The sequence below is a fragment of the Bombyx mori genome, chromosome 10 (assembly GCF_030269925.1).
Source record: "Bombyx mori chromosome 10, ASM3026992v2".
In the NCBI taxonomy this organism is placed as follows: domain Eukaryota; kingdom Metazoa; phylum Arthropoda; class Insecta; order Lepidoptera; family Bombycidae; genus Bombyx; species Bombyx mori.
In genome coordinates, this window is record NC_085116.1 from 15,851,815 (window position 1) to 15,866,284 (window position 14,470).

Consider the following 14,470-nt stretch of genomic DNA (forward strand, 5'->3'; position numbering starts at 1 on the left):
AAAGAAAATAATTATTCAGGTATACATTTTTATTATTTTATTTTTTATTGATAAAAATATAATAATAATTACATTACAAAGTTATCAACTTTATTTTATTCACAATGATTTATAAAAAATTATAATAATAATATACAAAGAAACAGCTATTTATACGAATTATAATAATAACCGTCATCACGTAGACTATACATTAGACACTGTATAGCCATCGTACTAAGAATATACATAAAAAGAGAAAGGTATTATACACTACTCGCTTGTGTATATGACTGTCGCGCCTGCGCACGTCTTATTTAACGGTTTTATTCCACGGACTTTTTCTTACGGTTTTACTATCACATTTTTTTCAGTTCGGACGTGCAGCAAAATCCCTATCTCCTCCAAGCCTGCCGTAAAGAACTTCGTTCCAAAAATTTCGTGTATGAGCTTTATTTCCTTTGCTTGTCGAACACCGATCACACAAACATTCGACTTATTCTCCGCGATTTCGTCCATAGTCCATTGCTGTCCATAGATAACACAATAACACATCATTATTTTTGTCGTTTTCGGTTTTGTGATGGTAAAGAATCTACCTACTTTTTTACGTACCTAGGTTTATGTGTTTAATAACCATAATCTAATAAATTTATAAATTAATAAACAACGTACGTATAATAAAATCTGTTACATAATAAGCAAGTGAAAAATTGTGCTTAAAATTTGTACAATGGAAAACAACACAGATCATTCAGAACAGACGAACTACAGTCCCCTGACTGTTGAGGATGTAGATGTAGACTTTTTACCGATTGTATACGATATAATACGAAGGTATTTTGCGTATTATTTGAGACAAACTAGATTTGCTCAAGTTCATTTTGTATTTTCTGGTGCTTTAAATGTTTTTATTACAGCGTGGAGAGAGATTTTCACGACAACGCGTCGAAAATACGCGAGTCCCACGAGTGCAGTCATAGAGTTCTTGAATTACAAAAGAGGCTAGAAATAGCTAAAGCTCAGGTGAGATTACTTTCAAATACTGGAAACATACTTGGTATTTAACATTTGTAATGTAAAAATAATATGCTAAGTCAGCATAATTTTTGTATTTTGAGGAATCAAATTTATCATGAACTCATACACAAGTATCTGCCATAATATATCATCAACCAGTACACAATTATCTGCAATAATATATCACTCATTTCAGATCAGGAGGCTCCCAGGTATAGAATTCAACAAACACGACCAGCTGAAGCAATTTGAACTGCTCCGCACTCAGCTGAGATTAAAGCGTGAACTCTTACAGAAGTATCGGAATATGTGCTCATTTGAGACATCATTCAAGTGAAGATGCCTCTACGTGCGCTGCTTAAATACTTAGCCAATAATGAACGAATTGTACAGAAGATTGCAGAGTCCTACCCTGTACGAAGAGCAGCTCAGTTAGCTGTCTCAGTATTTTACAGAGGGAAGGAAAAGCTCTCTGATGTTGATCCACAGAAAGTTAATAAATTTATAGAGTTTTTAAAAAGGTTCAGTGCAAATTTGAAGGAAGGAGTACAGGATGCAAAAAAACAACTGAAAAAATAATAATAGTTCCTTGGATGTTTTTGGCTAACCATGGATTAGTTGCTGTTGATTGTAATTCACTATCAGTAGTGTCCTTTACATAATATAACTACTAAATTAGATAATAAAAAACTGTAACATAGTTAGAGCTATTTTTATTTCACTCACTCTGAACAAATCAATAAAAATATAAACTTTACTTAATTCTAAGAAAAAATCACAATATTGCAATGGTATTCATTGTAAATGTCAAAATATTGAAAATATATTTACTTTTAGAAAGCAGCTAGCTTCACTAATTTTATTGCGATTATAAGGTTTTCAGAGTTAAGGCAATGATGATTCAAAACTCTGATCTCATTAACTTTAATTTTTATTTTTAAGTGTTCAAATATTTTAAGTGACCCTAAAAGATTAAGCTTAGTGCTGTAAAAATATATACTTGAGTTTTAATTAGTGTTATAAGAACCTCGAGGTTATTAGTGATTTAACTTGCGAAAATATGCCGACCCATTGTGACAGGTGGATTAGCGGTATGGCTTGAGGCTGTCTAGATTAATCAGTGTCACTACGTCCCCAGAAAACGACAGGAGTTCTACCCTTGGTAGTAAAACTACTAAATTGTACTATGCAACAATCACTAGAAAAACCTTTAAGTTAGATAAAAAGATCAATATAGATTTTAGATTAATTTGAATAGTATGTGCCACTTTCCAGCCAGTCATTTTAGAGCAATAGTTTTGTATTAAAAGTAAAATATAGTTGTTTTACATTTAATACAGATTCTTCTCCGAATATTTGTAAAGTTATTTATCGATTGAATTACATTCTTAAAGGCGATTGCACAGTATTAGTATATTGAATAATATAATTTCGATGATAATGTATCTAGCAAACTTCTAGAAGTCCTAATTATAACTGTCCTCTGTGGACAAATATTAATATATTTTTTTTAATATTTAAAGAAAGAATTCAGATACGTTAAATTTACAGCCACTATTTCACAGAAATTAGTAACTATTAAAGTTGACAGACTTGATTAAGCTAAGTCTACCAAAAAATGTTTCTTTTTTCAATGTACATTTCTTGTACTTTTTGTGCCTATCCTACTTAAATGGTAAAAGGAAAACATTTTCAACCTATACCTACCGTATTTATGTAAAAATGAACTATAATTCTGACATTTGACGTTCAAGCATTTTTATTGAACAAAAAACTTTATTGGCATTTTCATCAAGCGCCCTTCATACCAAAATTGAAAAAGTTTAAAATGAGAGAAAAAACCCCAAAAATTATAATTTTCTTCTAGATTAGTAACACTGTCGTCTTGACTGCAGCGTGTATTAATTAGCCGCAGCGACGGTCGGTTGTGTGGGTTCGGGCGGCTTGTCGTGTCTCTTCCGACCACGACGCCCCCCTCCCGCCCCTCCGCCTTGGACGCGCTTGTCCGCTTGGATCTCGAACGGAGAGTCCATTGCAGTCACGTCGCTCTCTTGCTGTTATCGAGAAATGATAAATAAATTAAAGTCTCTATTTGAGTGTTTTTTTTTTTGTGTGCAAGTTTAAATATTTTTATTATAATTTTATATGAAATAATTAACCAACCTGCATAGGCACACAACACGCCTTACCTCCTGGGATGGCAGAAGAGCTATTAGGATACAGAAAATTTTGTGGAAAAATTAGCTGAGAATACTTAAGCAGTACGGACGAGTGATTCGGGAATATCATTTTATTAATAGCTAATTACCATACCATATTTTCACAAAAAATGTAGTGTTGCTAGCCCAAAATTTGAAAACTAAAAAAACATTTTTTTTATTTTTACAGACCACGTGCTGCGAATCACTCTCATCGGCTGCGTGGTTGTTGTGCTGCGGGTTCCGGCGGTCGTGCCGGGCGGGCTTCAGCGACATCGGCTCCGGACGTAGCACGTTGCCCACGGCTTTTGTACGACCCTCACGGAACACCTGGGCAGATTTCGTTAATATTGGAGACATTATTGATAAAACTCGCTATATGGGAACTTTGACGTTAGAAGTTGAATTGTTAACTGTATTGTTAAGTTGCACAGATAAGAGCTATCATTCTACCCATCTTTTTTTCTTTCTTTATTGCTCAGATGGGTGGACGAGCTCACAGCCCACCTGGTGTTTGATTGGAGCCCACAGACATCTACGACGTAAATGCGCCACCCACCTTGAGATCTAAGTTCTAAGGTCTCAAGTATAATTACAACGGCTGCCCCACCCTTCAAACCGAAACGCATTACTGCTTCACGGCAGAAATAGGCGGGGTGGTGCTACCTACCCGCGCGGACTCACAAGAGGTCCTACCACCAGTAAAAATGCGACCGAGAATTTACCAGTAGTACAGTAGGCACGGCTACTAAGCCACCGGACTAACGAGGCGATCAATATGGAGAATGATATCAAATACTAAAGCATCATACCATTCTCTGTCCCCTCTTGAGATACTCCGGATGTTTGATGAAGCGGAACTTGACTAAAGCTTTGTCCCCGGTCCGAAGGCAGTCCCTGGACATCGACAATATGGATGCTGTCTGTCTGATACTGCCGCAGTGCACTGCCATTGGAAACACACGAGAATATTAATATAGCATTATTAAATGAACAATTTTCATTATTTTTTAGGCTCCAGAACCAAATGATAAAAGCTACGAAACGCATATTTGTTGCTCAGTCATTTTTGTGTGAGGTTATTGGCACTGGTAAGGTAAATTTAAGAAATAAGAGTACACCACTCTGGATATATCGCTATACAATAATTAGGGTTGTCACTCTACGGGTATGATGGAAGAATGAAAATTAAATGAGTGTTTTTTTAATGAGCAGTTGGTAAAATTAGTTCATACATGTCACAAAAATGAAAAGCGCTTTAACAATGAGAACAAGAGAATAAAAAAATAAAACCCACCCATGGCTTGGTAACGCGAGGAGATGGTGGTCGGGTGGTGCAGCACGAGGATCTCCCCCTCGAACTGCCAGCACGCCTGAGGGTTCAGCGACGGAGAGACCATCACCATGCCCTTGCGGATTTGAGAACGCTTCACCTGTTACATATAAATATGTAATTATAATGCTTTCGCAGACCATCTTAGGTCTGTTTAATGGCAAGTGGCTATCGTTGCCCATAGATACAGTTCTAATACTGAATTTTAGGCCGCGCTTGACTTTTTCAACAACTGTCAGTTTGTGAAAGTTCTATTGGTTGGACGAGCGTGATGTGAGTGTATAATTGTTACGGAACCCATCTTTTTTTATTTTTTCTATTGCCCGTGCAGGCACGTGCATACGGCCCATCTGATGTTAAGTGGTTACTGGAGCCCATAGACATCTACAACGTAAATTCGTCAACCACCTTGAGATATAAGTTCTAAGGTCTCAGTATAGTCACAACGGTTGCCCCACGCTTCAAACCGAAACGCATTACTGCTTCACGACAGAAATAGGCAGGGTCGTGGTACCTACCCGTGTGGACTCACAAGAGGTCCTACCACCAGTTAAGATTAAGTTAAGAGTTATCATTAATGCATAAGTGGTGCACCGTCGCTGTGACGTACCTTCTTAAGCGCGAAGCTGGCCGTCTGTCCGCCGCGCACCTCGTGCACCGGCATGCGCTTGCGGTGGATGGACTTGACGGCGACGGGGTGGAAGCGGCCCAGCGCGTCCGGGCCCAGCGCCAGCGTGTCGCCCGCGCGCACCACGCCCGCCAGCGCCGTGCCCGACACCACCGTACCCACGCCCTGCGCACCACACACCCGCACACCACACACACTCACTACGACCTCGGAATGGACTACTCAACACGTTGACTGCCGTGTAGGTCACCGGTGCCCTACGCGGCGCACTCAACTAACTATGTCGATATCTATCTTTGTTCTTCTTACTGTTACGCCGGTAAGAGTAACGCCATCTATCGCCGAATAGTCGAAACGATTATCGAAGGATCCAGAATGCTCGAGAATTACAACGCCATCTATTGACAGATAGCAGAAACTACGACTTGAGTTGTGTGGAACATTCTCGATAATTCTTTTTTTTTTTTTCCTCCTACCTATGCTGATAGCCTTGGGAGGCTATTTCAGCTTCACCCTTACGTTAGTAGGTGAGCTCGCGGGGCTCAACCGGAGAGTTGCTAACACTGACCCTAGCAAGAGCAGTGCTTCGCAGAATCTACTACCGGATCGGAAACGCGACCCACTGAGAAGATCCGGCGAGAAACTCAGTGGGCTGTGTCTATGGGTTAGTTCGCTCGTCGAGCCCTTCGTCGCAAGCGACGGGTTCGACGAGGACGGTGACCGGATGATAATTCTAGGGATGAGGTATCGACTATAAAAGCGTTGTAGGGATGGCACGCAGTCAGTCAGTAATCGGAACTACTCGACGCGAAACAGCGAACGGATCACCTGGAGCGAAGTGGAGCAAACGAATTGAGAGTTTTAAAGTGTTCGTTGAGTGTTTTAAAGTATTTGTGAAGTACTTAAGTGTTTTAAGTTTTGAATACAGTTTTTAAGTTGTACTTTGGTGAAATTTTATTTATCCCGAACCCCAGCGCGTACATTACTAAGTCGCCGGAATATCTAGTAGACTCCGGGAAAAACGAATCCGAACGATACTGACAATGAATCTATTTCTGACAGACCTAAAAGACTAAAACATACATTAACAAACAAAAAAGGCGAAGTTAGGCAATCCAGGCGTTTTAGTAACAGAAATCGACATAATTACTTCAGTGCGCCGCGTAGGGCACCGGTGACCTACATGGTAGAGAATGTGTTAATGCGTGAATACATTTCCAATTGTTTAACACGTTGACGTTATACTTTTAAAAGACTACCAGCCGTTCTTTTTGACGAAAGGTTCTTTACGGTGCGTATAAATAAGACCTGATACGGTGCCTATACCTTTTGCACATAGGTAACTTTATCCATACACATGCGGATATAGTCGTGTTCCACACCGAGCGAAAGCATACGGGTTTTGACTGCCGTACCAGGACATAGTCCTGTGTAGAGATTTTTAAGCCGCATAACGCAACTAAGGTATTTAAAAAAACCCATTTGTGTTTAAATTAGGTTCTTAAAAAAAAATTTAATATTGATTACATTGACATTGGTCCACTCCGCCAGCAAGATTCCACGAATGAATGACGTCACTATAATCGTTATACAGATCCACTTACGTGGCAGTTAGGAACAATATAATAAGTAAGGTTGTTTATTATTGAAACTTATTTTAAGATAGTGAAATGTCACCCGTGATGACGTCACCGCCGAATGCAAAAACGTACAATAGGGATAACAAAACGTTGTTTTAACGCTCACCTATTCCATAAGATTAAAATTAACTGAATATTTAATTTGTGAGTATGTAATCACAATGTTTTGTCACAGCGACTCTATTGCAACGCGTTAAGGTTGAATACTGACCGGCACGGAGTATGTGTCGTCTATCTGGAATTCGGCTGGCTTGTCTTCGTGCGAGGGCATCCTCGTCTTCAATAGGTTCAGGAACATCGTCAATAGCTCGAGGTTCTCCCCACTCACGTTCGAAACTTGGAATATTGGGCACAGCCTGCAAGGGAAAGTACTAGTCAATGTTGCCAGAAATAAAAATATTACCCATATTTTATGGGATGTTCAACCAATTAAAGTATTGAAGTATTATTACAATTCTCTTTTCGAACTATAATTCTAAATTGAATGATTGTTCTTTATCCATTCTTAAACCATTCACCTGGTTGTAATGATACTCAGTACTTACAGTTGTTGTTGTCAATTCTGAAATCACTAGTGTCTGATATTTGTTTCTCTTACAATTATCTGATTACAAAAAAGCGAGATCGTGTCTTTGATATTACTATTGTGACGGTAGCCATTATACAACGCAATATATTTGACAAATGCCTGAATCTCACTTACGACATTTTCAAGATAAGCTCGCATATAATAATTGAAGTCGTTGTGGCCTAAAGGATAAGATGTCCGGTGAATTCGTATGAAGCGATGCACCGGTGTTCGAATCCCGCAGGCGGGTACCAATTTTTCTAATGAAATACGTACGCAGCAAATGTTCACGATTGACTTCCACAGTGAAGGAATAACATCATGTAATAAAAATCAAACCCGCAAAATTATAATTTGCGTAATTACTGGTGGTAGGACCTCTTGTGAGTCCGCACCGGTAGATACCACAAACTGCCTATTTCTGCCGTGGAGTAGTAGTACGTTTCGGTTTGAAGGGTGGGGCAGCCGTTGTAACTAAACTTGAGGCCTTAGAACTTATATCTCAAGGTGGATGGCGAATTTACGTTGTAGATGTCTATGGGCTCCAGTAACCACTTAACACCAGGTGGGCTGTGAGCTCGTCCACCCATCTAAGCAATAAATGAATAAAAACTACCTTTGCGAAACGAAGTTGGTGGCGCTGACAATGACATCGTCCTTCGACTTCACCATCACCGGAACCTTCCTGCACCCCGATGACTTGAGGATCCTGATGAGCAGCTTGAGATTGTCTTGCAGAACGTTAGGCGGGCACATGTCAATCTTGGTGACGACAACGAATACTGGCACTGACAAGGCAAGAGCGAGCCCGAGGTGTTCCTTGGTCATTCCTACTATACCCGCGTTGGCTCCGATCTGAAACAATAACATTATCAATATTTGCTTTAGATATATTTTACTGGTGGTAGAACCACTTGTGAGTCCGCACGGGTAGGTACCACCACCCTACCTATTTCTGCCGTGAAGCAGTAATGCGTTTCAGTTTGAAGGGTGGGGCAGCCGTTGTAACTATACTGAGATCTTAGAACTCATATCTCAGGGTGGGTGGCGGCATTTACATTATAGATGGCTATGGGCTCCGGTAACCGCTTAATACTTGGTTGACTATGAGCTCGTTCACCCATCCAAGGAATAAAAAAAAAATCTTTAGCATTACAACACTAACCATGAGCATCCCAAAGTCGGGAGCGTGTCCCGTCATCCCAAAGACCGTAGTTTTGAGGTACCTCTCGTGTCCAGCTAGGTCTATAAACGTTATCACTTTGGAAGACTTCTCGCAGATCTTCACCCAGTCAAGAGTGCCGTGATCTGGCTTATTCACAACATTACCTGGACGGGAAAAAATATTGACTAAGAACAGAACTTTTTGAAAGTACTTTTTAAATTTGTGTTCCTTAAAGTGACTCCATTTAATGTATTACTTATCATTATTATTATTACAGAAAACACTCAACGTTATATCCGTGAGGCAACCAGATGGAAAGGTCAGTAAGACCAATCATTTTGATGCACTGTGTAAGAAACCTCATGCTGTTTAAAAGGGCACATCAACAGAGTTTCAATACATTCATCTTACATCACACATCATTCACCCAACCTTTTTTTTTTTTAAAACAATCACGCCTCGTTAACTGGTCCCGTGCTAAGTTCGTAAAGAACTTGTATTACAGGTACCAGATAACAGAAATAAATGTAAGATTTTTATTATACACATACATATATTTAATAAACATCCATAACCCTGGAAAAGACATTTTATATTTATCATACAAATATCTTCCCTTGGCGGGATTCGAACCCGCGACCCCCTTGTGTAGAGACCATGTCACTTACCACTACACCAGACGGCCGTAAAACACTAAGAGTAATGTAAGCATAAAACCCTCCAAGATGTTTGTACAAGTCGAATTAATGACAGCATCTAATGCATTACCCATATTATCAAAGCCCAATATGTCGTTCCCCACGGAGCTGGTCCTCCCGCTCTCCATCTCGTGTTTGTGGCGGAACAGCCTCTGTCGTGCATACCCTCGACCGTTGTCCAGTTCTCCGTGCGTGAGGACCCCGAGCAGCGTGGACTTGCCAGCGTCCACGTTACCCACCACAGCCACTCTGGGGGGGAAGAGAAATGATGAACCGACCTTAGCACTAAGCCAAATTTTTGTTGTTTCATCAGAGAGAAGATCTTCCACAGAGTGCATACTATTTATTACAAAAGGGGTGACTTCGATTGTTCTTGGAATCGTAGTTAGCATATCTCAAGTTTCCAACAATAGGATAAATATATTATACTGATGTGGGTTTATGGGTTGCGTCACACGTTATTTCGGATCCTCCTGATCCACTAACGGTGCTTTTAGGTACCTCAAGCACCGGTCATCGTTCTCGTCGAACCTGTTGCTTGCGACGAAAGGCTCTACGAGTAAATTAACCCACAGACACAGGCCACTAAGTTTCTCGCCGGATCTTCTCAGTGGGTCGCGTTTCCGATCCGGTGGTAGATTCTGCGAAGCACGGCTCTTCCTAGGGTTCGTGTTAGCAACGTCGTCAGGTTTGAACCCCGTGATCTACCTACTAGTTAAGGTTACACTGAAATAGCCTCTCAAGACTATCAGATTAGATAGGGAAAAAAAAAGGGTTGCATGGAAAAAAAATAATGTATGTTACACATAGACTTACATAATCATGGTTAAAACAAACCTAATCTCCATAAAGTCATTATTGTCAAGCTCCGTCCTAAGGAGGTATTGGCCGGTGAGCCCACTTCCACACTCCCACCTCCTCAGCTCAACACATGACACTCTCTCACTTGCCACCAATGAATGAAGCGTTGCTAGGGACGCATTGTATTCATCCTCTGTTAAGCCCCGACCATCTGCAACATATATAGAGTTTAGAACAGGGGATCATAAACGAATTTTTTTAAGAAGTGCATGGGACTTTGATCTGCGGTTACTATTTTACCATCATCAGTTTGTTTTAGAAATTGAGATTGCAATGAGGTCTTACAGGGTCTCTTTTTTTGTAAGATTGTGTAATACTTTTGATGTGAAACATCTATAGCCGCACGTAAAACCGATTTCTGGCGTGGCGACGCGTCGCCATGCGCAATCGACTGTGCGATTCTCTCCCACTCGATCCGGCGTTAAGCCATCTCTCTCGCTACACTGAGCTCGGATACCTATAGTGTATACAGTGTTGTTTACTACAGTACACATAACCTATGTTTTACTTGAAAACAAATTATTTTTTCGTAATATTTTATTTTATCATTATGACATATTTATTTCCTATCACAATCTGTTCTTTTCTGCATATTAATTTTACAAAATAATGTCGATGTGTCACATCTGCCAGGCGTCCCGTGATGGCTCACATTTTTTTAATTTTATTTTTTCGGAACCGGAGCCGAACCTTCTACGAGGTCCCCGCGCCTAGGGGGCACGCGGGGTATGTGGGACTTGACGCCCTCCTCCGACCCCTGGCATAATATGACTAGAATAACACTACTACATATTTTAAAGATCCAAACACCACCAAATATAGTCCCTAGCACAGTGTAGCACCTATAACTTCAGTAAAATGCATTGTATTTCATTCTTTCTAAATAACAAATATAAAAGGTGAAACTCCTGCAAGTCTATACTATGAATATCTGTTCTTCTCAGACAGTGAAAAAAAAACTTTCTGGTTATGTAGAATATTCATCAGTATTGAGCGATGCAACGATTTTCCAATCCCGCAGGCGGATACCAATTTTTCTAATGAAATACGTACTTAACAAATGTTCACGATTGACTTACACGGTGGAGGAATAACATCGTGTAATAAAAATCAAACCCGCAAAATAATAATTTTCGTAATTACTGGTGATAGGACTCTTATGAGTCCGCACGTGTAGGTACCACCGCCCTCCTTATTTCTGCCGTGAAGCAGTAATGCGTTTCGGTTTGACGAGTGGGGCAGCCGTTCTAACTATACTGAGACCTTAGAACTTATATCTCAAGGTGGGTGGAGCATTTACGTTGTACATGTCTATGGGCTCCAGTAACCACTTAACACCAGGTGGGCTGTGAGCTAGTCCACCAACGTAAGCAATAAAAAAAAATTTTTTACTAAAATTGTATTCTTTGAGTAATTTGAAAGTCAAAGTCAATTCAAACACAAATATTCATTGTTTTCAACAGCATTGAACCGATAAGATAAACTTATTTGGATAACATAATTGGTCATAACAATTGATAAGTGTAATCTAGTTGATTTAAAATTGAAAAATCAAACTTTCTATGAATATTTTTTCACACTTTGATCTTGTGATTGGATATGTTGTTGCCATCGCTCATTGACATTGAATGTGAAATGGACAGAACAAAATAGCCAATTCCTATCCATCAGAAACTTCTACTGTATCGACTCAAATAGAAGTATGTATGAGGCTCAACCTGAGCTTTATAGAACACAAGTTTTTGACTGTGACCTACCACTTCACTTTGTTGATGACTCCTTACAACTTTTCTAAGTAAAGCTATGTCTAACTGGCCTCTGCCATTTAGATTTGAAATTATTTTGATACTAAAGACTGCTTGAAAAACTTAACCAATTCAAAATATCAAGCTGCCTTATTCCCTTTAAATATTGATATCAAACCCCAGAACTAATTGTAAATTTTAATTTTAGATTGTTTTTATTTAGCAATTTTATATTTGGCTACTTTAGTTTTGTACTTTAATAACAATAATATTTAGTACTTTAGTGCCTTAGAGTTTTCCAAAGTTTCCTACACTTGCCAAACTTTTAGAGCAAAATTTCTATTAAAATGCTGAATGTTAAATATTAGCTTATAATTTTATAATTTTTAAGGTTGCATTATGAAACACTAGTAAATTAGATCAATAAAACCTATGAAATTATTATAATTACCTTCTCCATGTCCAATATCATAAATGATCTCGCCATTTCCAGCTTCAAGCCTTTCCAATAGCTGTTTACGGAGTAACTCATACTCATCAGCATTTGGACTCACCATCACCATCTAAATAAAATATTACCACATGAATGATCATGAAGCAGTTATCCATCATGCCAAAACAATATGGATAACTGCTTCACAGCAGAAATAAGCAGTGTGCAGACTCATGAGACGTTCTACCACCAGAACTACTGCGGTTTGATTTTTATTACACAATGTTATTCCTTCAGCTTGGAAGTCATTCATGAACATTTTAGGTACACATTTTGTTAGAAAGATTTCTACCTGCCTGCGGGATTCAAACAATGGCACAATTGAAACACTTGATACAAATATACCGGGCATCTTATCCTTTAAGCCATGTTGACTTCAAAAGTGTTTAATAACTGTTTATTATGAGTAATTATATTTTATATTTTTATTTCCTGTACATAACTTATTATCCAACAAATAGTGATATTAATTCATTAATGTATTTTATACTAAGTAGTGTTTTGTTACACATTATACTTTATATTATGTGGGCCTTTTAATTTATTACATGGACCTCCCATAGTCTGCAGTGGTATTAAAGGTAGCCTATTATATTATTCTTTTCCAGGATTCAAAGCTTTTTGATGCCTAATTTTATCAAAGGATTCAACAGTTTAGGGAAAATATAACAGACATTTACTTTTATATTAAGTATATAACATAATATAGTCAGTTAATATGTTAAAAATATACAGTTTATAGTTTAATATAGTTAAAAAGTAAGTTCAAAAACCTTTTAATAATTGTGAAATGCCTATATTATTTTAATGAAGAAAAAAACATAAATTAAAAAAAAACTTAATAATAATATTAATAATGGTGGTTTGTGTGTTATAAAACTCTCCTTTTTGATTTTATTAATTTCATATTGATTTCAATATAAAGGCAAATTAATGTTTATCTCTTTTTCATCATGTTGCATCATAACCAATTGTTATTGCTATTTCACACATTGAATTGCATTACATTTTATGAATATGATGAAACATCCTACTGCCCACTGAAATATCTTAAAAAGGATTAAAAAAAATCTTTTTTCTCTTAATTATTATCAGAAGCAGAATCAGGAAGAATCTTTCATTTTAATATGCATAGCATATTAAAGTTTATTTAGGGCGGGAATAGTATGTTTATAAACAAATCACTCACCTTCCCTCTAATACTGGAATAATCTGTTTCGCTTTCTACGAAGGCTTCATCCTCAGTTAAGGAAATCGCCTTAATCGGAGATTCTGGTACGCTGTCCATTTTTACTTTCCAAATTACTTAAACTCAGTCAGAACCCTTGAACTTCACTGCTATTCACTGCATTATGTCATACGTCGGCATAAGGGGAAACAAAGAACGACCTTCCGTAATGTAAGCTATCTTCTATTTTACTAATAATCCGAATGACAATGTTGTTGGCTATAGAATTTTTGACAAGGCTTAATAAACGAAAGGTAATTTATCTTTCGGTTACAAACACAATTTTGTAGTTTCTCAGTGTCAACACTCACATTGATATGATTTTATAATTTTTTCTGACTAAACTAATGTTGTTTAAGGTTTTAATTCATCATTTCAATGAAAAAAATTATATTCTGGCATTTTTTCCTTTCAGTACTTGTAAGTATTTTGGGAATTAGCAAAATCAAAACCAATTTAACAGATGGGATAAATGCCAACTTTTTGACAACTCACTCGATTTTAATAATTTTTAAATTCTTTGCGGCCATAGCTTTTTAATTTTTGCCTAACCTACCTAGTTGATACCTAAAATTCCCCTAGAAAATTCTGAGTATACTAACAGTTCAAACACTATTATAAACTTTCCTACTTGATAATATTAATTTCAGTTTAATAAGTTTCTTTTACGCTTTAGTCACTAAAAAAATAAATGGACCGCTTACTTTGGTCCAAAAAGAAGTGGGGAAACTTAGCAAGAGTTTTCATTGAATTTTACTCTGCACCAACGAGTCAAATTTTTTTTATGAACTTGTCTTCAGCATTTCGTACTTCTCGTTAGCATGTGAAATAAAAATTATTTTTACGGTCTACTGATTCTTTACAAGTAAATTAGTATTACGAAAGGTATTATTACTAATACTAAAGGTAATAAG

The 14,470-nt window shown here is 37.9% G+C and overlaps 2 protein-coding genes across 3 annotated transcripts; one reads left to right on the forward strand and one right to left on the reverse strand.

Moving 5' to 3' along the window:
- The first annotated feature begins 435 nt into the window (after positions 1-435).
- LOC101740037 (mediator of RNA polymerase II transcription subunit 9) lies at positions 436-1,699 on the forward strand. Of its 2 annotated transcripts, none has more exons than XM_004921545.4 (3): positions 436-816; positions 900-1,005; positions 1,196-1,699. In XM_004921545.4, the coding sequence occupies exons 1-3, from the start codon at positions 713-715 to the stop codon at positions 1,334-1,336; spliced, it is 351 nt and encodes a 116-aa protein (XP_004921602.1). In that variant the 5' UTR covers positions 436-712; the 3' UTR covers positions 1,337-1,699. The 2 variants fall into 2 exon arrangements, with proteins under 2 accessions (XP_004921602.1, XP_062526733.1); XM_062670749.1 differs by having other exon boundaries at positions 483-816; positions 1,201-1,699.
- On the reverse strand, positions 1,696-14,057 carry LOC101740168 (GTP-binding protein 1). The gene is made up of 12 exons (XM_004921546.5): positions 13,518-14,057; positions 12,287-12,398; positions 10,067-10,241; positions 9,300-9,478; positions 8,532-8,695; positions 7,983-8,221; positions 7,010-7,154; positions 5,141-5,323; positions 4,495-4,630; positions 4,010-4,143; positions 3,390-3,527; positions 1,696-3,053 (listed from the first exon to the last, which is right to left on the reverse strand). Exons 1-12 carry the CDS (start codon positions 13,614-13,616, stop codon positions 2,901-2,903), a joined length of 1,857 nt encoding a protein of 618 aa, XP_004921603.1. The 5' UTR covers positions 13,617-14,057; the 3' UTR covers positions 1,696-2,900.
- Between the last annotated feature and the right edge of the window lie 413 nt (positions 14,058-14,470).